At 44.9% G+C, this 25,078-nt stretch overlaps 1 protein-coding gene across 2 annotated transcripts in view; it reads left to right on the top strand.

Moving 5' to 3' along the window:
- Srgap1 (SLIT-ROBO Rho GTPase activating protein 1) overlaps positions 1 to 25,078 on the top strand; it is a 283,329-nt gene that overhangs the window by 180,123 nt on the left and 78,128 nt on the right. For both annotated transcript variants that reach the window (XM_041665937.1, XM_041665936.1), the window contains exons 5-6: positions 12,148 to 12,330; positions 12,804 to 12,932. In XM_041665937.1, coding sequence (XP_041521871.1) covers positions 12,148 to 12,330; positions 12,804 to 12,932 — 312 coding nt within the window. The remainder of the gene's footprint in view (positions 1 to 12,147; positions 12,331 to 12,803; positions 12,933 to 25,078) is intronic.

Genomic DNA, 25,078 nt, shown 5'->3' with positions numbered 1-25,078 from the left:
CTTCCCGGCTCCAGTCAGCAGAGATGGGGCAATAATTAGTATATTGTTACCCCAACTTTTCTTTGGGACTAAAATTTATCCATCATCTACCCTGATGATAAAAAAACAATAACTTGCCTTTAGCTACTGGGAAGTATATTGTTTATTGTCCTGGCTGGGCTGAGAACATCCCTGTAGGCTCAGATGTGTGAACACTTGGTCCCAGTCGGTGCTCTGTTCAGGGAGGTTTGGGGGTGCAGCCTTGTTGGAGGAAGTATGGCCCTGGAGATGGGCTTGAAGGGTTTGAAGACAACACACCACCTCAGTTCCCTCTACCTGCTTCTTGCTTGGGAGCAAGATGCGACCTGTCAGCATCTCCTCCTGCCACCATGCTGCCTGCTGGCTGCCACACTTGCCCTGCGTGATGAACTCTATCCCCCAGAACCCCAGCCCAAATAAACACTTCCATGAGCGTCCCTGGTCATGGTGCTTTATCACCTCCGTACAGTGTGTAGTTGTCACTGTTTGGAGTTTTGGACTCAAATCCAGCCGCAGTTAGCGTTAGAAAGACCTAACAGATTGTGTGGACCGCCCAGGCCTTCAGAAGGGGAAGCTATGAGCCAGCACAGCCCTACAAAGCTGTGCCCAGGGCACAAACTGCACACAAGAAGCAGAGAGCACGCTCACCCTGGAGTGTCTGAGACTCCTGAAGCCCCTTCAGGAGCACGGTTCCCGAGCATGGGTAAGAAAGCATCCAGTCTCTAGCAGGGGGGAATAAATACCAGCCTGACCATGATTTTCATGCTCCGGGAATCTCTGACTTACAGTGACTTCACTTATAATTTTTTATAATTTATTTAATTTTATGTGTATTGGTGTGAGGGTGTCAGATTCCCTGGAACTTGAGTTACAGACAGTTGTGAGCTGCCATGTGGGTGCTGGGAATTGAACCTGGGTCCTCTGGAAGAGCAGCCAGTGCTCTTAACGGCTGAGACATCCCTCCAGCCTCTCACTTGGAGTTTTTTTAACTGTAGGATTGTCGGAGTGGTTGCTGGAACCAGCAATATGGGAAGGAATAGTAACCCAAAGTCAGCCAGTCTATCTGGAGGAAAAGTGTTCGGGCCAGCTTTATTTATCAAGTTTACACAGCCTAGTGCGGTCTGAGGAGAAGTCTCCAGGAACTTGCTAGATGACATAGACCTATGGGAGCCTGCGTGGATTGTCCTGAGTACTGGCTGATGCAGGAGGGCCCAGCCTACTGTGGGCAGTAGCATTCCTAGACGGACGGTCCTGGGCTGTATAAGAAACCTAAGTTAGCGTAAACATGTAATCAAGCATGCCAGTGAACCAGCAAAGCCGTGTTCCCCATGATTTCTGCTTCAGGTTCCTGTTTTTAATTTTTTTTTTTTTTTGAGACAGGGTTTCTCTGTAGCTTTGGAGCCTGTCCTGGAATTAGCTCTGTAGACCAGGCTGGTCTCGAACTCACAGAAATCCACCTGTTTCTTTCCTGTTTTATATTCCTGCCTTGACTGCCCCTCAGTGATGGACTGTGACCTGGAAGTAGAAGATTAATAAAACCTTTCTTTCCCTAAAATGTGATAGTTTGGTCTGATGAGCCCCCTAACTTTGGTCCTGTAGGGAGACCTCGTGTGGCCCTCTCTCATAGATGAGGCCCCCGCCAGAGTCACGAAGGCTAAAGTTAGGAGCAGTTTTGTAGCCTCGCCCGTACCAAGCCCACAACTACTGTTCCATAGGTCGGTGCTTTCCATTAAAAATGCTGCCTGTGTAATTACTCCGGAAATGAAGTCCTTAATGGTACACTGAGCCGAACTAAATTATTTTCATAATTTTTATAATCCTTATAACTCCTTTTGCACGCGGGCTCTCTGTCTTTACCTATGCTCTGTTTCTTCTCTGCATCTCCATCACCCTGTCCTTTGGTAGGTTGGCCATCCCTCGCCAGCAGGGTCTAGAGTACCAGACAGTGTCTTTCGTTCAAAGCATTTGTGTGAATTCTAAGTCCAATCTGATGATAAATTCAGACTGCCCTGCTGAGCCCGAGCCAGTGAAGCCAGGGTGCACGGCACGTTTTCTCTGAGAAGCCAGCTTCGCAGTCTTTCATCCTATTGCTTGTTCAACATGATTGTTCCTTTTTGTCCGTTCATTAGCTCAAAAGAGTAAAACTGCTAACATTTCTTAGCATGCACTGAGTAAAGCCACTTCTCACCCCGCTCCTTTTGCCCCTTTGGAAATGGTCACCCCCTCCTCCGCCCCAATTGCGGAGAAGTCATCACATAGTATTAAAATGAGTCATCTTATGACACTTTCCTCAAATATCAGCAGCTGGCATCTATCGTGGGGGTGTTCCGTCGGCTTTCTTCCATGCCGTTTGTTAGTAACGCCCGGAACCCTCCCACAGCCCCGTCCAGGCAACAACATTGCAATTTTATTTAACAGTGAAGAAATTGGGGCACCAGTTAGATTATATAGGGACAGGAAGAAAACCTTTCAGCCCTCCCCTCCCGGAAGTTTAATAATCCCAATCTATAAAGCAAACGTACAGAAAGCAAATTATCAGAAAATGAAATTGAAGCATGTAAACTTATTAACACACAGGTACAATAGAGCCACACAGAAGGTTCAAGTTTGAAATTTCAGCGACGTCTTAGGGGAGAGGGAACAGAGGTCTGTGTGCAGTTTTGGATTGGAGTAGGTAGTTTCTGGAGGAGATGAATGAGCCCGCAGAAGAGATAACAGCCTGGGACAAAGTTCACCTGCTTGCTGGTGTAATGTTTGACTTTCAGGCCTTTCTTCGGCATTATGAATTTTATCTTGTTGGTTCATGAAATAACAAGAAGATAAAAGGCAAGTGTGTTCCCTTTTGGTGGGTCCAATCTTGAGAGAGAAGACTCCCCAGGAAAGGCTGCCCCTGAAGTTGTTTTTCTAGGTAGCTGTACTCTGTTGGAAATCTAAGTGGCGTTACTTGGTGTGCCATTTATTCCGAGCAATGGTTCTGTCCAAGATCAAATCTGCTCCCATACTTATGTGCTGTGTGAACTCAGGTAGTTTATCTTATGATTCTGCACTCATAGCCAAGTGACTTCTACAAAATTTACTCAGAAAATGCTGTTTTGCAAATTGATTTTGTTAATCTCGAAAGAGGCACACAGGCCCAGGGAAGGAAGATGGGTTTATGAAAGCTCACCATTTCAGTCCTACTGACCAATTGTTTGTGACTTAGCGCCTTGGTGCCCCAAATGGCAATGGGAAATACAGTCTAGAATAGTGGCTCTCAACCTTCCTAATGCTGGGACCTTTTAACATAGTTCCTTGTGTTGTAGTGACCCCCAACTGTAGTTATTTTTGTTACTACTTCATAACTATAGTTTTGCTACTGCTATGAATTGTAATGTAAATATCTATGTTTTCTGATGGTCTTAGCCGACCCCTGTGTCAAGGTCATTCTCCCCTCCCCCCCATTGAGAACCACTGGTATAGGGGGACTTGAATGGGACGCAGGGCTGGAATGAGAGGGCTATGTTGTAGATACTGACTGACTAGCATTCATGTTGAGAGCTCGCTTCTCCTCATTTTATATTCTTAATATAAACGAAACATTTGCCACTCACTTTTCTCTCTGTGTTTCTAGAGTTAAATATAAACTAATTAAAAAGACCCCTGAGAATCCTTCATCACCCAACTCCGTTCAGCCGGCCCTAACATCCACACGGTCCACTCACACCTGTACATGTGACAGACCCCTGTTTGCTTTACAGTGTGGGTCAGCTTGCCGGTCCCTGCCCCATTGGGTCCTGTCTGGCCTCAAACCCAACACAGCCCTGGAAAGTAGCTGCTCAGAAGCTGTTAGGTAGATGGCTACAAGTGTGGAGGACCAGGGTTGGGAACGGGGATTAGAAAAAGTGTAGACAAAGACGCAGGTGAAAATAATAAAACAGAAAACATTGGATAGTATCGGGAAGGAGTTCCAGGGGATACTGAAATTCGCCCCATTTAATTTTCTATACACTTTTATACCTCAATACAACAGGGAAGAAGACAAAAGGCTTCTTTAACATGATACAAAGGACAAACTAAGAGTTACTTGCTTCAATATGTTGAGTCATCAAGCCATTAACTCAGGAGAGAGAAACATTCTGTTGTTTAGGCAGTGAATCCACCCTAGACCAAGTATCCTGAAGGCAGCCACTCCCACTGTCAAACCTCCTATTTCAAAAGAAGGAGCAGAAGTATGCTTGACTATTCCGACCATTGGTCAGGGTGGAGTGGATCTACCTGTCTGGGCCATCTTAATGTCAAAGAGACCAAGTAATCACACCCTAGGTCAGGGTGTGTAGCTGCACTTGTCAACAATTTTGAACAGGCTAAAACTCTGACCTTCAGACGAGGTGGAAATAAGCTCACATTTTTGGGCCTCCACATACAAGCCAATGTATTCTGACCCCCCCCCAACAAAAAAAAACTAGTCTAATGTCCTCTTAATTTTATAGCTAACTTATCATATGTTGAACAGGGAGCTAACTGCGGGGTTTGCAATCTTGAGGGGCTGGAAGCTTCTATGAATTAGCATGTTTTGTGAACATATAGCTGTCTATACAGTCAACTCCTAGAGCTTCCTCACTGGTGTGTGTGTATGTATGAGTTTTGAAGAGGTTTTTGCTGGCCTGCCTGTCAGCATGAAACAATAAGAAACACCTCTGCTGATCTAATTTTGCTCCACCTACAATTTCTCAGCTGCCTCTAAGATACGGTGGCCTGTGCTCTCAAGGCTGGACCATGGGCCAAAGCCTGCGCTTTTCTCTCCATCAGTGATTCTCAGCCTTCCTCTTGCTGTAACCCTTTACACAGTCCCTCGTGCTGTGGTGACCCCCCAATCGTAAATGATAACATTGCTACTTTAAAACCATAATTTTGCTACTGTTATGAACTGTAATGTAAATATCTGATATACAGGATATCTGATGTGTGCCCCCCCCAAGGAGTCACGACTCACAGGTGGGGAACCTCTGCCTTACATCTTGCCTTAGAAACTGTAAGGAAGGAGGGCTACCCACACTGCCCTGTGCTTTGTACACTCTACCACTAATGACAGGATGAACATTAGGCTAGGATAGAATAGACTAGGCTGGGATAGACTAGGATGGGATGGGATGGCCCTATTTACCAAAGAGCAAGAAGGCTAGTGATGTCAGGAGGAAAGATGCCACAGTAGCCCAAGTGCTCCTTTAAAAGGGACTGCTGTCGCCCTGGTTTCCAATAAGTCTTTGGCAGACACAGCATGGCTAAGTGGAGGCCAAACTCAGAAGGATAGGCTGAAGTTCTCAAAACCCCTGGAGGGACCAGGCTCCCCATGCTGCAGTTTCTGGTATGACTGGGGTGTCTCAGCGGCCTGTCCTTCTCCTTGAATCTTAACGCTTCCTGGGGGGCAACAATGATGGACTTCCAGGCTGCCTTCCCAGCCTGCTGGTCCCGATAGGATGATGACCTGCAGAAACTCAGTTATAATTGGAACCGTGTGTGTGTGTCTGCGTGTGCATATGTGTGTGTGTGAGAGAGAATGTGTGTACACAAGTGTTGTGTGTATGTGAATGTGTGTGTGAATGTGTGCATGAGTATGTGCATACATGTATGTTAACATATGAGTGTGTGTACAAATGTGTGTGAACTATCCTGAGTGAGGTAAGCCAGACCCAAAAAGAGGAACATGGGATGTACTCACTCATATTTGGTTTCTAGCCATAAATAAAGGACATTGAGCTTATAATTCATGTTCCTAGAGAAGCTAAATAAGAAGGTGAATCCAAAGACAAACACATAGGCATCCTCATGAATATTAACCTTCATCAGGCGATGAAAGGAGACAGAGACAGAGACCCACATGGGAGCACCGGACAGAAATCTCAAGGTCCAAATCAGGAGCAGAAGGAGACGGAGCACGAGCAAGGAACTCAGGACCACGAGGGGTGCACCCACACACTAAGACAATGGGGATGTTCTATTGGGAACTCACCAAGGCCAGCTGGCCTAGGTCTGAAAAAGCATGGGATAAATCTGGACTAGCTGAACATAGTGGACAATGAGGAATACTGAGAATTCAAGAACAATTGCAGTGGGTTTTTGATCCTACTGCACGTACTGGCTTTGTGGGAGCCTAGGCAGTTTGAATGCTCACCTTACGAGACCTGGATAGAGGTGGGCAGTCCTTGGGCTTCCCACAGGTCAGGGAACCCTGATTGCTCTTTGAGCAGATGAGGGAGGGGGACTTGATCGGGGGATGGGGAGGGAAATGGGAAGCGGTTGTGGGGACGAGGCAGAAATCCTTAATAAATAAATAAATTTAAATATAAAAAAAATGTGTGTGAATGTGTGCATGAGTGTGTGTCTGAGTGTGTGAATGTGTATATTATATGTGAGGGTGTATGCGAATGTTTATTGTGTGAATGCGTGCGTGCGTGTGTGTGTGTGTGTGTGTGTGTGTGTGTGTACATGCGCTTTTATAAAAAGACTTCTCCCTTAAGTGGTTGACACGGAATGCTGAAGTGTTTCTCAGAACTTTTAGGGGCTGATGGCTGAAGGCGAAGGCGTAAGTCACAACAATCTCACACCAGTTTGGAATTATGATTAATAGAATGGTTATTTATTTAAAGGGGAAAAAACTTACAGATCATCATCCCAGACATCAGCCCTCTGCGCAATCAGGAAGGGAGTCTAGTCGCCAGAAGCGGAGCAGGAAGTAAAAGAGAGAGAGGAGAGGGAAGTGGCCGCTTTTTTAAAGGGAGAGAGACCACGCCCCAGTGGGCTGGTATCTCAGCGGCTATTGGCTGAAGGAGCGGGAGGAGCTCCCGCAACAGATGGCTAATAAGGCAGCAGGCCGTGGAGTTAGGCAATCCTGTCAGGAACGTTCTTGATACCACCTTCTTCCCCTGTTAAGCCAGTGCGCATTTTATTCAGAGGGGCCCAAAATTCCCATGCTAACTGTGGGGTTTGAATAAGAAATGTTCCTCATAGGTACAGGTGTTCAATCACTTGGTCCCCAGCTGGTGGCTTTCTTTGGAGAGGCCATGCAGAGATGCTCCCTTGCCAGAGGAAGTACAGCACTGGCAGTCAGCTTCGCGAGTTTGAAGCTTCGGACCACATGCACGAGCTGCCTGTTTCCCTCTTCTCCACCACCAATCCCCTCCCACACACACACACACAACATACCCTGCTCTGGTCTGTGCTTGAGGTTAAAGTCGTGATCCATCCGCCATGCATGCTTGGCTAGCTGGTGTGTCTCTCCCCACTGCCATAGACTCTTATCTCTCTGGAACCCTAAATAAAATTAAACTCTTTTCCCACAATGCACTTTTGATTGCGGTGTTTTGCCGCAGCAACAGAAGAGGAACTAGCTCTGTATCTCACAGATGGTTTTGAGCTATTTGTCTTAACCTTCATCTATTCTCAGATGTTTAATAGTGTGCTCATTTGGATGCCAGGGACGAAAAGGTGCCAGGCATACCCTCGGCATTCAGTGAGTGTTTGTTAAATGTAAGAGCACACCGAGACGTGAGCTCTCATCTTTCATTGCTTCTCATCAAGTGTCTCTTATCTACATTGTAGCTGAAGTAGAATTAAGGCTCTAAAGGCAGAGAGAACTCTCTTGTCGGTGTCCTGGCTGATTTTACAAGATGAACCGTGATACTGGGTGGCACATGGAATTCTGTAACTCATGATTGGCAGCGTGAGTGCCATTCATAAGTCAAGAGAGTTGAAAGAAAAAGGTTTTTCCACCCATAGAACGGAAACAGGATTCAAGTTTACCTTAGGGGATATGAGGAAAATAGAAATACCTCTCCAAGAGTGACTAGAAGTATTAGCAAAGCACTTATATTCCCTGGTGTCTAGCAGGCAGTGAGCATTTTATAGTGCTTAGTAGGCTACATACATATATGTGTATGTGCACCGATCAGACCTGATGGTGTAACCATAGATATACACATATATATTCCGTGAAGTTTAGTGATTCCACACACAATGTGGAATCCACAGTAACTCTGTAAGGTGAGCAGGAGGGCATTTAATCGTCTCCACCCTGAGCAACTGGTTCTCCCAATCCGCATCTCTAACATCTGCGCCAGAGTCCAAAGGTAGAAACTGTGGCTTTGGCCCACTGGTCTCCAATGTGCACATCGCTTTCGGATGCGCAATAACCTCTCTTACAGAATATTAAAGTATAGCACAGGTATTTTAGATTTTATGGCTTAAAGTACAAGGCTGGTGTCAGTTAAATGTCATGGGCCTTTCAGTAAGAAAAAAAAATCAACAATATTTGTGCAAAGTTTATGATGTAATATTTCCCAGGCTCACAAAAATATACACAGTGTGGGTCTGGGGAGATGGCTCAGTCGCTAAGGTCTAAGGAAAAATCCCCAGTACCCACATAAAAGCTCAGGTATGATACCTGCACCTGTAACCTCGACACTGTGGGGGAGCGGAGACAGTAGGATCACTGGGGCTTGAGCCCCCGGTCCAGTTCTGGGTTCCCTGTGAGCCCCTGTCTCAAGGAAGTGAGGAGAGAAGAAGTAGAAGGTGTTGCGTGGCATCCTCTGGTCTCCACAAGTGCACAAACACCAGACACACACTCATACACAGAAATATAGTAACAAAAACCGGTTCTCACTCAGGAGCGCTTTCTGCTTGAACTGTATTTTTTCCTGCAGTTGGGGAATGATAACTTGAGGATACTGACTGGGAATTATGCATGAACTTTTAGTAGAAAAGAATTCAAGTTGGGAAATGTGCCCTGAGACTACATTTAAATAGCTAGATGCCCACGGGGTCATTTGGTATGCAAAGGATATGTTTGCATTAGCCGAAGGAAAGGCTGATGTGTTTCTTGCAATACCTTCCAACTACACCTTAAAATATAAAAGTTCTTTTTTCTCTGAGAAATGGGATGGCTGTATGGCGTTTTAACGACAAACACCTTTGCCTTCTGTCAGCTTACATTTTGAATCATGCAGTTCAGACTTGTGTTCATTATCTGCAATTAGAATTCTCAACAGGCTTTGAGAATTTTTTTTTTTCCTCCCTGTCTTTTTTAAAAATTCATTCACCCTAACACTTACCACTTTCGAGGAGAGTGGAAATCCTGAGTCAAACCAGGAAACCAAACCAAGTTGATTATTGAACTAGGTAAAAGTAACCCCCGGCCATCATACTAAACCTCCGTTGTGGTGAGACACGCTCCCCACCCCCCACTCACGCTGTCTTACAATAGTTCAGGCTCAAGTGTGCTCCTTTTAACACACCATGCTAGAAGCAGACTCAGTGTGCTTACTTGTGCACTAGGCTTAGTGTGTGCAAATTAAACGTGCTTCATCTAGCCCTCAGTAGGCAAGTAACCCAAGGCTTCCGAAGACGGGTCTCTTTCTCCGTGGGGTATTAAAAAGAAATTTACAGACTCGCAGCACCGTCTGGATGGACGTTGTTGTTTCTAACTTTGTGTTAGCAGGGAAAGTAGAGAGCGAAGCAGCTCTGAGAGTGGTGTCCATGTGTGGAGTTATTCTTTCCCTGTCATTTTAAGATGTGACTGGGGCCGGAATGGTATGTGGGCTTGCTCCAGGCAGGGAATATAAACAGAGCCCAGCCTTGAATGGCAAGGTGTGTAGTAGATTCACTGACTCCGCTGTTTGCCCAGCTGCAGGCTTACTCCTTTTCATCCCCCAGCTGCCCAGCTGCTTCCTGATGCTGTTTTCTTTGCTTTTAAACTAGAGTGGGCAACCAGACTTCCTCCAGGTCCAGTAATTACTATAAACAGACGACTTTCTGAGGGCACAGGGCTGCACAGACGTTGCCGCTGCTTGGTACTTACGCCTTCCTCTGGTTTCCTTGGTACTGACTTTGCATGCTTTAAAGAGATGAGCACAGCTGATGAAGGCAAGCCTCTCCAGCAGCCATCCTGAGAGTGCGCTGTTGGGCCCCAGTGAAGTGTTCCCTTCCTCCCTTTCCTGCTGGCCTAGAGAAACAGCAGTTTTGCAGGGCTCTACTTAAATGAGTTCATTTATTCTAATGATACATCCAGGTTCCAATCTATTTTAAAGCTCATCTCTCCAAATGAGAAAAGGAAAGTTTATTGCTTTAAAACATTACTTGTACTTTAACTTCTTAACAACTACACCTTAGTTCCAAAATCGAATCTGGATAACTTGGTTATTTGAGGGTGAAATAAAATCTGCCTTCTGGCTTTCACTGGGGCATCACGCCTGACATGGATGGTTTCTTGTAATTGTGCACAAAATACATCTAACCCTGAATGGAGCATTAAAATTATATGGGGAAGCTGTCATTCCAGGTAAAATTTCTTAAACCTTAGGTGATGACCACTAAGACTGGAGAGATGGCTCAGCAGTTGGCAGCACTGACCCAAGTTCAGTTTCAGCACCCATGAAAGGTAGCTTACACCTGTTCATAGCTCCAGTTCCAGGGAGATTCGATGCCTCTAGCCTCCTGGGGCAGCCGCAAAGACACGACACAAAACACATAATTTTTTAAAATGTAGCTGAAAGAGTAATACCTACCTTTATTATCCAGGAAGATACTTATTAAATATCTAGGCTAGTTATTTGTAATACTTTAAAAGATTATAAAATCAGTTTGGTTTATTTCTTTAATTAAAGAGTATAAACTTAGCAATGCATTTCAAAGTCACACAAAAATATGTGCCTTTTTTTCTAACACTACAGTTTTACCTTGAAAAAATTGTCCTAGGTGACAGTGTGTTCATGAACAACATCTTTGTAGCAATAACATACCCAAAGTTTTTAATAATTGTAGATTTAGTATGTGAGTTTGTCATATCCATAGGAAAGATGTCTATAAAAATTGTTTCACTTATTCCTAAATTTTACTAACATACTAGTAGTATGTGTTGTTCCTAGTAAAAGAAGAGTATGCACACGAAGGGGTTAGGACAACCCAATCCTAGCACGACCAATAGCAGCACGTTAGTCAAGTGTGGTGCAGGTGCTTGGAAACTCTGTACAGCCTCAAACATACAATTTAAAAGAACATTTGGTGATTCACATGGAGGTGGTTCACTCAGCAAAGACCCAGAACCCATGTAAAATTTAACAGGCTGTCCGTGGAAGGGGGTGACTGGAATCCCAACGCCATGAAGGTTGGTGACAGGAGGAGCCCTAAAACTCATTGGCCAGTCAGCCTGGCCAAATCACAGAATTTCAGGTTTGGTAAGAGCCATGTCTCAGAAGAATAAGGGCAGGAAGCATGTGAGGGAAAAACACCTGACCCTGGCCTACACACACACACACACACACACACACACACACACACATGCATGCACACACACACATACACATGCATGCACACACACACACACGCGCACACACACACACACACGCACGCCTGCACACATGCCCACACCCATTCTAACAAATACTACACCACAATGTATTTATTTTAAAACACCTTAAAATTATATTATTGGTTGATCCTAAATTTTAACTGAAGAAATAATATGTGGTATTTTAAAATGAAGGGTATGTGTATGTATGTTTGTGGGAAAAAGCCTTGACTATATGCCAGATCTTTACAGTGTTGTTATTGTTTTCTGTTTATTTGGTAATCTCCTTTTTGTATTGTTTATTTTTCTACACTGAATATAAAGTATTTCTTTCTGATCAGAAAATCCGTTTTTATTCTAAACCTTGTATTAATATTTATGTTGGTATTTTGACAAATACATTTTGTTCAGGAAAAGTCCTCTAAGTAAGGACTGTACTAATGCGGAGCTCCAGTTAGGCTAAAACTTGCCCATGAATAGATGGCTTGGGCCGCCAGTCCATAGCAAGAGGAGATTGGGGAGCACGCAGGAGATTGGGGAGCATGCTTTCGCACCTAAGAGAACTTGCACATATTGAAAATAATTTTTCATCAGAGCCTGTCCCCTGAGCGCCTCCTCCCATCGGGTGAATTTGCATATTTCTTTGGTTTATACAGAAGCAGGAGCCAAAATGTGCCTGTCTTACTGCATCTGACTTTCCCCTCTCCTGTTGGAAGGTGGTATTTTTAACATGCACACCTCATAGCAGTCCCGTTCTCTGAGAACGCTGCAGACAGACATCTCCTAACGGTCTGGGCCACTCTTCCCAGGTGATGAAGACATACCACATGTACCACGCCGAGAGCGTCAGTGCTGAGAGCAAGCTGAAGGAAGCTGAGAAACAAGAGGAGAAGCAGATCGGGAGGTCCGGAGACCCCGTCTTCCACCTCAGACTAGAAGAACGGCACCAGAGGCGCAGCTCCGTGAAGAAAATTGAAAAGATGAAGGAAAAGGTAGGTTTAAAACTCCATCGCAGAGCCCTGACTCCTCATATGGGGAGACAAGACAGTCGTAAAAACCCCGATCCGCCAGCAATAGACACACATGGTGAATTACTATTTAAAGACATGCATTTCCTCCCATGGGAGTGATGACTGTTTAAGACATATAAAACTATGTCATAACAGCTGGACATCATTTCCTGGTGAACGCCAAGTGATCAGGACAAATCTGGAGAACTGAATATTGACAGAGATGGTTCAGTGAAAGTGGGCCCGGAGCCCAAATCCATTGTCGTTCTTCCCAGAGCCAGGGAGCTTCAGTTTGTTATTGAAATCACATTCGAAACACACTTTCCACAAAGGACCTGGGGATCATTTTTGTATGTGGAATGAATTGCTTAGATTCGTGAAAACCCGCATGTATTTCTCTCTTATGAAAATGACTTCACTTTTGTTCCTGATGCCGGTGTCTTCTTCATTACCAGAGACAAGCAAAATATTCAGAAAACAAGCTGAAATCGATTAAAGCAAGGAACGAGTATCTCCTGACACTCGAAGCAACCAATGCCTCGGTGTTCAAGTATTACATTCACGATCTTTCAGACTTAATCGATGTAAGTACTTGACGCTTTATATACAGAAAGTATCATTCATTAATGAGAAAATGCCATTATTTACTAGAATAATGTGGTTTATGAAGTGCTCAGAAAAAAGTGATTCCGACCTAGCCACGCAAGATACTTTGACAGGATCAGTTGTAAGATGCATATCACAAAGCATAATTGCAAACTAAGTCTGATAAAAGCAAATTGTTATCCTGGTGGACTCAACCAGAAAGGATAGAATACAGTTTTCAAACTATGCCATAACACCGCTCTGTTTGTATCAACTCAAACTAACTCACTGGGACAGGGGTTATTGCTCATGGAGGGACCATTACCCTCGGGTGTACAGAGCCCTGAGTTTGGTCCCCAGCACTGCAGAAAACAAAACAAACCCACAAAAGCTCCAAGAAGCCACAACCCACATGTAGTCTTTACTATCTGAAATCCAGTGTAGATTCATTTAATTTTTATGTACATGATTGTTATAGCCTGCAAATGTATGTGCAGCACGGACATTCCTTGTGCCCTCAAAGGCTAAGCTGGTTTTGACAAGGAACAAACTTTCCACGTACGGCAAAGAATTTCTTTCTTGCCTACAAGTAGCAAGCCCGCACGAGCACTTCTTTGCTGAGTTGGTTTTGGGTTTTTGGTTTGTCAGTGCTAGGAAACAAACCCAAGACCTCACACCTGGCTGCAGCCCAGACCCTTGATATGATAGACAAATAAATACAAGTACAGGCAGGCACATACCTATTTGTAAACACATGCTAAGGTTTCCAGGGCCTTGTCCATGTTACATGCTCATGAGCTAAGTGCTGAGTGCTGCAGTCAGTTGTGCTAAGGGCTTAGTGTACAGCGATAGTGCTGACTGGGGCTAAAGAGCCGTATGTAACCTCCCTCAGACATTATCCTGGACCCTGGGGTTTCATCAGTGAACAACACAGAGTCTTTATCATTGTGCTCTTTACATATGTGATGAGAGACAAACACTAAATTGGTGTGTGTGTGTGTATGTATTTAAAGTGCGTACTGATGGTATTTTAAAGCTAGCCAGGTATAGTGGCGCACACCTTTAGTCCCAGTCCTAGGGAGGCAGAGGCAGGCGGGTCTCTGTGAATTTGAGACAAGCTTAGGCTACATAGCGAGTTCCTGGCCAGGCAAGGTGACATAGTAAGACCCTGTCTCAAATCAACCAAGCAAAAAGAAATGTAAGATATTGCCATGAGTGTTCTTTTCTGCTGGGAAAGGCCTGATACTTGAACCAAGATGTAAGCTGGGAGCTGCACAGCACCCAATTCCAGGACGGAATCCCCCACAGCCGCACTGGCTGGGTGAGAGCTCCAGAGGCAGAAGTCTGTTCTGAAGGCACAAGGTGCTCATGGGATATGAAAGTGGATGGTCTGGTTGGAACGGAGTGAGTGAAAATGAAGTGTTTGGAGTGAGGGCCGCATGGACTGTCCACAGCCATTGAGGCAGTGAAGGGTCTGGACTCTGTGCTCAGTGTGGTAAGGAGCCAGCAAAGGGTTTGAAGAGAGAAATGACTTCACCTGGTGTATATTTTGAAGACTCTGGAAACTTCATGGAAGGGTTTGGCTGTCTGGTCATCAGGGAATGGTACTATTTGAAAGGATTAGAAGGACGAGGAAGTGTGGCCTTCTTGGAGTAGACGTGGCCTGGTTGGAGAAAGTGTGTCACTAAGGGTGGACTTTGAGGTTTCAAAAAGCCCATTTCAGTCCCAGGTCCTCTCCCTCAGACTGCAGATCAGGATGTAGCTTCCAGCAACTTCGCTAGAATGCTGTCTGTCAGATGATAATGGAAACTGTAGCAAGCCCCTAATTAAATGCTTTCTTTTGTAAGAGTTGTCTTGGTCATGGTGTCTCTTCACAGCAACAGAGCAGGGACCGAGACAGCTAGCCAGCAGGACCCAGGGTTCTTCCTCCCCAGCGCTGAAATTGCAGGCACACACTGATGTGTCTGCCGTTTTTCTTTGGGTTCTGGAGACCCCAAACACTGGTGCTTCATGTGCCTAATGGGCCGTCTCCCAAGCCCTAAACAGAGATGTTTTTCATCCCCAGATGCACTTGACTCTGCTCTAAATAGACAATGGTTAAAAGTGCCTAGCGATTTAGTCTTTTCAAAAGTTTTAAAGATCAACCTTAAATTAAAAACGTGAACAGTTCCCAAAAGTCGTGAGTGAACCGTGAAGTTTGAAAGAAGCGGCATAGAATCGGTTTGCTGTCAGAATCTGCCAGAACCTAAGGCCCTGAGATGAAAGGAAACCATTTTCCCTGGTTTGCTTTTTTTCAGGCAGTGTGAAAGTGGATATTCTAAAATGGCTGCTTATTTTGTAGGGTCCCATTTTGCATATATAGTAGTGATCTGAAAACCCATTAGCTTAGCCCTTCCTGGTGGAATAGAAACAGCTTGGTTATTATCCCAAGGTTCCTCAAATCCTTTATGCTGTGTGAGTTGATTTAACGATGTACATTTCATTCTGAGCTATCTGATATTAGTGGAGAGACCTACTATGTCTCCAGTGAGAGGAAGTCAAGATGGTGTCTTTAACGTGCCATTGAAATGACATGAAAGTCACTAAATGAATCTCAATAGTCACAGCTTCAGAAAGTCAGAAAATTGAGGAGGGGGCCTTTTTATAAAAATCTTCAGTTCTCCCATCTCAGATCCATATCCAACAAATTTGCTATGATGGATGATCATAAACAGGTCTATTCATATGACAGAAAGTCAAGGATTTTTCCATAGGATACGTATTTTAAATTATTTTGTTAATTCAGGGCCAGCACATGTAGAATCTAGAAAATTTAAAATGTTTCAAGCCATGATGAAAGCACCATGATAATACAACTGAGATTATCAGTGATGAAGCTCAGACCTGCTGTACACACACGCACACGTGTGCGTGCACATGCACACACATACATGTACAAGCATGCGTACACACATTCATGCACATACACCATTTAACCTGCTTTTTTCCCATTAGTGGCCTCGGAAGCTGCGTTCGCGTTTCTCACTCTAAATTGTGCTTCACGGCCGCTGCATCTAGATCACACCAAACTGAGCGCGGTGTAGGACACTTCCCTGGGCCATGTAGATGTTAATTCTCTTCTTGACAAAACCCTTGTTGAAGAGACAGGCACATATTCCTTCAAATGCCCCAGCTTCTGGATTTGTCTCATCACATCTCTTTTGGGTGTTTTTTTTTTTTTTGTTTTTCTGCCCCCTACAAAATGAACTTGAGATGAAGGCTCCATGAAGTCAAGTCAGCCACTCCACGGTAGACGCCATCATAGATGACGTGACTACGTCTTGCGTAGCAACTGGGGTTTAACTCCCGAGAACAGTGCACACATCGGCTTAGTGTGTCGTGACTTTGATTCCCCCATCGTGGGGTTAAGTGTTTTCCCTTCTAACAGATAAAAAGGTGTCAAAGTCTCTTTGGTTTGGAGTTTGTTGAGATGTAGTAGTTTGGAACCTTGGCAACACCTGAGCTATAATTTACTCTTGGTTAGCAAAATCCTTGCTTAGGCTGTAAATTAAACGAAAGTCAAGGGTTTGTTTTCTAATATAATTGAAGCACAAGATTAATCGATTTGCATATGTACCAATGGTGCCTTAACTAATTCAAGATCCTCCTTTTAACTACTAAGGCTAGAAACTTTAATAATTAATTTAACACTTTCATAGACCTATTCAAATCTTTTTTTATTTATTTGGAGATTTTTGGATACTTAAAAGTTATTTAATGATGCTAACATTTCTATATTGAATGAATAAAACCTTTATTTACCAATACTTGACTAGGTAAATTTGATCTTTCTTTTTCAGAAATGTGTAACGGAGTAGAAAAATCTCATACTTTAAAACATAAATGGGTCTTAGAGCCCTGCTAGGATCTCAGTCAGTCTTAAGGCCTTGATTGCACTTTTTGAGATCAATGGGTTCTTTTTATAATTTATTAAGTGTTGTAGGTAAATGGATGTCTTTGTGCAAATTTAAAGTATTAACTCCTATAACTCAACTTTTTGATATGCAAGATAGTGTGACAAAGAATATGATAGCTTGGCTATTTTCCGAGCATCTGGTCGTGGTGGCTTTTGTTTGTGGGGCTTGAAAATAGATGAATGCTAAGTACAGACACTGGATAGACATCTCTGGCTCCAGGCCCACTCTGGAGGGCTGTGTGGACAAAGCAAGTATGACCTTACAGGTGATGACGTCAGCTCTTAACGGAGCAGCCACGCGAAAGGAAGAACACGGTCACTTCATTTTTGCTGGTGACATTTTTAGTCTTCTGCAGTGCACAGTGCTGTTTCCTGCCCAGGGAAAGGCAGAGGAGGGATCGTGACTGGGAGGGATAGTGTCGGGAACTTCCTAGAGAGCAGCAATCCTTGTTTTACATTTATTTATTTTATGCATCTGACTGTTTTGCCTGAATGTTTGTATGTGCACTGCATACACTCCTGGTGCCCACAAGATTAGAAGAGGGTGCTGTATCCCCTAGAGCTGAGCATGGGATGGTTGTGGATCCCATGTGGAAACTGGGAATGGAACCCAGGTCCGTGTGTATGTGTGTGTTCATAGATGTTTTGCATATATGTGTGTCTACATGAGGGTGTTAGAAACCCTAGAACTGGAGTTATAGACAGTGAGTTGCCATGTGGTTGCTGGTAATTGATCCTGGGTCCCTAGAAGAGCATCCAGTGCTCTCAACTGCTGAGCTGTCTCTCCAGCACCCCCCCCCCCCATTACATGTATCTTATGACAAAAGAAATTGGTTGTTTTAGAAAATGAGGGCATATACATGAAAATAGATTTTTTTTTGTTTTGTTTTCACAAGGAGCAGGTTTCATGTCCTTTATCATTGCTCTGTCCAATATTAAGGGCAAAAGACCCGACAGTTTATTCTGTAAAAATAAAATCAAGATCTTTTACAACTAGAAAACAAATCCTGCAGGCCGTATTTCTCACTGAATACTGAGTTTCCAGCAATTTTCTTTCTGAAAGATTTCTGTTTTGCGTGTTTGCATGTAGTGGTGATTGGTGTTTAGGGTGTGTATGTGCACGTGAGGGTGTCTAGGTGTGGTGTGCCGTGGAGCACGCGTGGAAGTCAGACAGTGGCCTTGGGTATCGATGCTCCATTTCCATGTTTGAAACAAGAGTATTTCGTTCCTGGCTGCATTTGCCAGGCTCACTGGTCCATGGGCTTCTGGGGATCCTCCTGCCTCTACGTTTCATCTCACCTTAGAAGCCCGGCGATTACAGATGTGCTCATCACTATACCCAGCATTGTGTGGGCCTTAGGGATTCAAGCTCGGGTCCTTAGATCCAAGCAGCGAGCCCCTTACTTAATTAGATCCTTCTCACCAAGAATGCAGTTGGCTGGCCTGGAACTTGCTGTGAAGACCAGGCTGACCTTGAACTCACAAGATCCACCTGCCTCTGCCTCCAGAGTACTAGGATTAAAGGTGTGCACTGTAGTGTACAGTTAAGTACTCAATATTAGGATTCCCTAATCTATTGTCAAATCCACCATTCTGTAAACTTGTAGTGCTGAGGCGAGCAGGCCTGCTTTTCATCCCGCCCAGCTCCCACATAACTAGCTTTACACCCGAAATAACAACACACAAATTGTATTCATTTAAACACTGCCTGGCCCATTATCTCTAGCCTCTTCTTGACTAACTCTCACATCTTAATTAACCCATTTCAATTAAATCTGTGTAGCACCACGAGGCTGTGGCATACCGGGAAAGGTCCTAACCTACGTCCATCTCTCGGAGATTCATGGCATCTGCCACACAGCCTTCTTCCTCCCAGCATTCTGTTCTGTCTACTCCACCCACCTAAGGGCTGGCCTTTCAAAAGGCCAAGGCAGCTTCTTTATTTAACCAATGAAAGTAACACCTAGACAGAAGACCCTCCTACACCTTTATCTTACCATTCTTAAAACAATAACACGGTCTAAGACTTCGTTTCTGATACCACGGCCTCTTTCCACACAGATCCATGCTCCTAAGATGCACCCGGAGAAACTAAGTCTTCAATGATAAAATGCTATTGGTCCCTTGTCACCAAGTATGTGCCCGGTGATATTTAGTTGTCACTCCTGCAGTATAGTTCTGGTTCTAACTTCCCCCTCGAGGGCTGCAGCCCCCTTGGAGGCCTGAAGGCTAAGCCTTCCTCGTGGAGTACCTCCAGGAGATAATCTCCTACCCTAGCCAATTGTCTCCCTACAGATATCTGTCACACACGCTTTCCTAGCCATTTATACAGAATGAGACTGAAATTAGATCGCAGTGCCGAGCCCCTGCTGCCTTTGGTTATCAGTTCTGAATAATCAGTTATGCTAAAGCTTTTAGCCTTATCTTTTTGTCTCTTGGGACCTACACTTCATTAAAAAGCAACTTATTCAGTTTCCTTAATTAGTCAGATCTCCTCCCCCTCCCCGTGCTCGGTGGTATTGAGAGTCATCTGTGAAAACCTGCCAGAAAGAGATACTGTATTTCCCCATTAGATCTGAACTCTCGTTAGAAAGATTACAGAGATCGTGTTCAGTGGGTTGGCATATCATATTGGTCATATAGACTAATTTTGGCATGGCATTAATCCGTCGTGATTTTTAGTGGGTATTTTAAAACAGAAATGAGTTAGGTAACTGAAGAACTGGACATTTAAAGTTTCTTCCAATGGAAATGCCAGGCATAAGTCCCTGAAATGGGGATTGGGTGTTTTTGGTTTGGTTTGGTTTTTTTCTTTCTCTAGTCGCCAGTGATTTCTTGATCATATTCCTCTGGACCTCTGAATGTCAAAAGCCTCTGAAGGGTGGCCCCAGATTTCTGCCTTTTGTTTTTGCTTAGGCACCATTTGATGGCCCTTAGGTTCTTATTATTTCCTGTGTGTATCAGCTTTCCTGCCAGCAACCTGTGCAATTGTGTAGGCATTCTGAATAGGTCTAACTCCCTAAGCAACATTAATATCTATTTATTTTCCCCTCTTGTAGTGAAGAGGCTGCAGGCTGCGTTCCTGCCGCCCAGCTCCCAGCCCGCCTGGCTAGCTTATGCCCCAAAATAACAACAAACAAATTGTATTCATTTAAACACTGCCTGGTCGATTAGCTCTAGCCTCTTACTGGCTAATTCTCACATCTTGCTTTAACCCATATTTAGTAATCTGTGTAATACCATGAGGTGGTGGCTTACTGGGAAAGATTCAGCATGTCTGACCTGGCAGCTGGCTCCATGGCATCTGACCTCACTGACTTCTTCCTCCCAGAATTCAGTTCTGTCTATTCCACCCACCTAAGGGCTGGCCTATCAAAGGAAAAGGCAGTTTCTTTATTAACCAATGAAAGTAACACATAGACAGATGACCCTCCTACATCATTCTCTATACAGACAACTCTCTTCTTAACAATTTTTCATGCCCCAAGAAAGGCTACCACTTTCCACCCGGACCCACAGGCTGACACCCAGTTTCCTGATTCCTCCCATACCATGCATCAGCAAATCCCATCAACTCTTCCTCCTGAAGGTCCCAACCTTTGGTACCACTTCTTGTGACACCCTTGGACTCCTAGGCAGAGACTTGCGTCACCTGCTTGCATTGCTTCCTGTACCTTCCAGAAATGTACCCCACAACCCACCTCATATCTTCTAAATCTCTCTTCTCTTCCCAGAGTACTAAATATCAGAAATCAGACATGGCTTTTATATTCAAAATTCTCCAAGCCTCCTATATCCTTAGAATAAGAGCCAAATATTCCCAGTTACCCATTATGAGTTGGCACCCGCGTGCCTCCCATCCTGCCCCCCCCCCAGTTCCGTCTACATACTGCCTCTACTTACTATGCCTCAGCTGTGCTCACCCATCTGTTCCACAGAACCACGTGCACTTCCTTGCTTGGGGCCTTTGTGCTTTGCTGCAGAACTTTATAAGGCTGAGTTTCCCTCTTGAGCTTATCACACATTCATGCCCTAAATAAAAGACCAGCAACCTTCCCTCCAGGTCCATGCTGCTCCTCTGACTGGTGGTACTTCTCTGAGCTTGCCGTGTTTGATCTCTCTCCTTTCTCTTGATTTCGTCTGCATTAGTTACAAAGTTGTTGTTTTCTCCCTGAGGAAATGAGCCTGCCGCATCAGGTAACCGGTGATTATGAAGCTGTTCATGAACCAGACCTATCAGTGGCAACATTGATCCTGCTTCCTGCTTTGTATCCATTCCTGTTACAGAGATGTATCCTTGGTTGGGACCTTCTCCTTGCTCAGGGGAAAACTCCAAACTTCCTTTTTATTAAGTGTTTAGCTACAGTTGGTAAAGAAGCTACAGGAATTGAATTGCCAGCTTTCTGTGGATGCTCAGAAACCCCGACATGAAAATGGGTGTGTAAAATGTGCTGTGGGAATTCGGGTGTCTGGCTTGATGCTACGCTTATTTCTCACAAAAATCTACTTATGGTTTCTGGGTTAGAGTAATAAACAGTTAGAAAAGAAAATAGCGGCGTATAGCGGCGTGCAGGAAGCAGCCACCCCAAGGCAGGCCGCCCTCTTCACCTGACGAGTAATACAAGAGCCCTGGACTCACCTCCTTCCAGTCCTCTCAAAGTCACTCGTGGGTAGATGAAAACTGCTTTTTTTTAGAATCCTGGTGTCCTTGGCTTGGCCTACTTTTCAAAAAGACTCAAAATAAAGCGTAGGAAAAGTCTTTATCCAATATCCATGGCAGAGGTGACAGTCAAAGGTGCCTGTCACACCTGCAGTCAGCAGCTCTCCTGGGGAGCCCGCGCCCACCCTAGGTTGTTCTTCTCTCTTTCCCTACCACAGCGCTCACATGTCGGTCTGTAGGGAATCTTAATAAAGTTAACTCCGCTTCCTTAGAAATGAAAGCCAGAGGTAGGAACGAATCAGGTGAAAAAAGACCACTGGCATCTCTCAGGCAGAGGCCAGAATACAGGAGTGCAGGGAGGGGAGTAAGGAGTGAAGGGAGTCGGGTAGGGGAGTGCAGAAGTGAGGGAGGGGAGGGGAGGGAGGAAAGTGCAGGAGTGAGGGAGGGGAGCACAGGAGTGAGGGAGGGGAGCACAGGAGTGAGGGAGGGGAGCACGGAAGTGAGGGAGGGGAGCACGGGAGTGAGGGAGGGGAGCAAGGGAGTGAGGGAGGGAGCACAGGAGTGAGGGAGGGGAGCACAGGAGTGAGGGAAGGGAGCAAGGGAGTGAGGGAGGGAGCACAGGAGTGAGGGAGGGGAGCAAGGGAGTGAGGGAGGGAGTACAGGAGTGAGGGAGGGGAGCACGGGAGTGAGGGAGGGGAGCACGGGAGTGAGGGAGGCCCTTCTGCAGAAAACAGGGAACCCTTGTTCTCTGCTCAGGACCCATGGCTGCCGGAGTCACCAGGTTGGAACTTGATGTCATCCCCTTTGTTCTTCAAGGATGCCCTGCAGATGTCATTGGCTCTGACTTGGGGACACAGGAATGTCAGGCTTCTTTCCATTCTGGGCTCCTGGTTTCATGGAGTCTGTGCTAAGTGGGTACAGAGAGGAAGGGAGGGACAGGCTTTCTGAGGAGCTGGGGTACACTTCACACCTGGTATAATATCACCCTGGAAGCTTCAGCTGGCTCTCAGTGTTTGGGACAAAACAAAGTGATTGCACTTGTCACTGTCCTTAGTGCTTAGGTCTCTCTCATCTTCTGTCTGATATTGGTGGCAAGTCTTTGGGCTGAGGAAGTCACCCTGCTTTTATTGGACTAACACCTAGGAGGCTTCACCTTGGCAGTTCTTGGGATTTTTTTTTTTCTTTTAATGCACACTTTTGATTCCAACAGTCTTTCCTTCTCTCAATTTTTGCTTCACAATTTTATGTACCCATCTAGAGTTCTTTCTTCATCTGCCAGAATAACAGTGATTTGTTTGAATGAAATAGTTTATTGGTTTCCTGTGTGTTTCCATCATTAAATGTGCTTGGGCTACCACAAGCTCTTTGTGCGGACGCCTTTCAGATCTCATTAATATTTCATAAGCCCCACAGAATTACTTGAGACCGTCTTTAGCCAAATATCTTCAGCCCTAATATATCCAATGTCATTTCAAGTTCTAGTCTAGAAAAAAAGGAGACTTCTATGGCTGGACGTGCTCTCAGGGGACTTCAAAGAGCTTTTTTTTTTCCTGTTTCTTTTTTTTCTATGTTCAAGATGCTTGAGAAACCTAGAATTCGGAAATACTACATAACAGGCATAATAAAATCATGCCAACTAAGTGACTTTCCAACGGATGAGCACTCTGGGGGTTGGAGAAGACGACCGCCCATCAAAAGCCTCCTAGACGTAGAAGGCAAGCCAGAAGTACCTCACAGCAGCTAAGCCTCATGGCCGCTCCACCAGCCCCTTAGGAAGCCATGCTGAAACCAGGTCTCACACGGACAGAATCCACGCGGCTACACTGGAGACAGGAAACACACAGGGTACTTTAGTCATTTCGTGCAGTGAACTGGTAGAGTCAGGGAATAACAGAAACTTAATAGGTGTTCTTCAAAACACCAGGTCAGTTGGGGTTAGAAATCTTTTGGTCCCCTCCCTCTTTTTGCCCCTCTTTCTTTTTCTCCCTCCCCCCTTCCTTCCCCCAGCCTACCTTCTACCCCCTCCATCCTTCCCTCTCTCCTTTTCTCCTCCCTCCCTCCCTCCCTCCCTCCCTTCCTTCCTTCCTCCTTCCTCTTGTTTTAAGGAATGCAGGTTGTGTAAGGAATAAAAAGCCATTGTCCATTGCTTCCTTCTATTCCCACTTGTTTTATTAACTCTCCCACCTGGATCAATACTTATAAAGTAAAACAGCAGGTCTTCCTGCTTCCTTACAATCAGGTAGAAGAATCTGTCTTCTTTTTGAATCGTGGACTCTTTAAGCGCTAGTTCCTCTTAGAGAAATGAGGCCCATTTCCTTTACAAACCCATGTCTTTATAAAACAAGATGTTATTGAAAGAAAGAATGATTTTTCAATCCCTTTGATGTACGCAAAACTGTAGGGAGCCATTGTGGATCAGGAGAAGCAAAAGGAATGAAAGAAGTCTGTATCCATTTGAGACTAGAATTTCCGAATTAACCCAAATGAATCCTTCTCTCTGTCTTTGGGTGCAGCTGACTTCACTGGAGATGAGTGATGGTGAGCCAATTACTGCGTTTCACAATTGTGGTGTTTGCCATTGTGATATCATATATATCATATATCTGATTTTGTAAGGCATATTTAATCAAATTGTCTCGTCAGGTTGGGGAAGCAGCACCCCCCCCCCAAGGGGCAGAGTCACTTGACCCTGTCACTGGAGTGCTGGGGGGTGGGGAGTGTCGCCAATGTTTTAATCATTCAACTATGCAGCCTTCTTAAATTTCAGATTCCAAATTAATAGGTCAGGGGCGGGACCAAATAGTCTGCATTTTTAGAGGGTTTCTAAGCATGTTTTCTATGTGATTTTGTAGGGATTGTGTGTGGGAGCACAGGCCATAGCAAGCATGTGGAGGTCAGAGACTAGCCCATGGAAGTCAGTTCTATCCTTGCGCTGTGTGAGGGTCCGGGGGATCAAACTCAGATCTTCAGGCTTGGCAGCAAGCCCCCATACCTGCTGAGTCATATCGCAGGCCCAATATTCTGCACTTCTAACAAGCCCCTCGTGAAGCTATTACTGCTGACCACATTTTGAATAACAGGATGTCACAGTAACTTTGTCTTAAAGCCTCCATTTTAACAATATGGAAATTGAAAGTGGAGGGACAAAATTTGTATTGCAGGCCCAGGAAAACACACCTAAGGCCTTGGGTGTGCTAAGCAAGCACTCGCCACTGAGCTCTGCCTCCAGCCTGGCATTTGGTGTTTCTAAGTGCATGTAATTCAGTATGTCCCTTTGCGCAGGCTGGTTCATCTCCGTAGCCTGGAGGAGCTGCTGCCTATGCCAGGCTGCTTCCCGTATGCTCCCATCCTCCTATCTTAGCAGCAAACTAATGAACAGCTTCCGTTCCGGTTCCTTGAGGATGGAACTGTTTCACTGTGTCCCGGCCTCAATGTGCCTGGAGCCCAGCATAGTCCCTGGCACCTGGCCGATTAATGATTTGAACTGCATCAAGCTGAGTTGATTGACTTCATTAGAGCGACATGGAGAT

The sequence above is a fragment of the Microtus oregoni genome, unplaced genomic scaffold, assembly GCF_018167655.1.
Source record: "Microtus oregoni isolate MIOR12 unplaced genomic scaffold, Mior012 000001F_ref0000356, whole genome shotgun sequence".
Classification (NCBI taxonomy): domain Eukaryota; kingdom Metazoa; phylum Chordata; class Mammalia; order Rodentia; family Cricetidae; genus Microtus; species Microtus oregoni.
The sequence above is the reverse complement of the archived record's forward strand: the minus strand, read 5'-3'. Positions and strand labels throughout refer to the sequence as shown.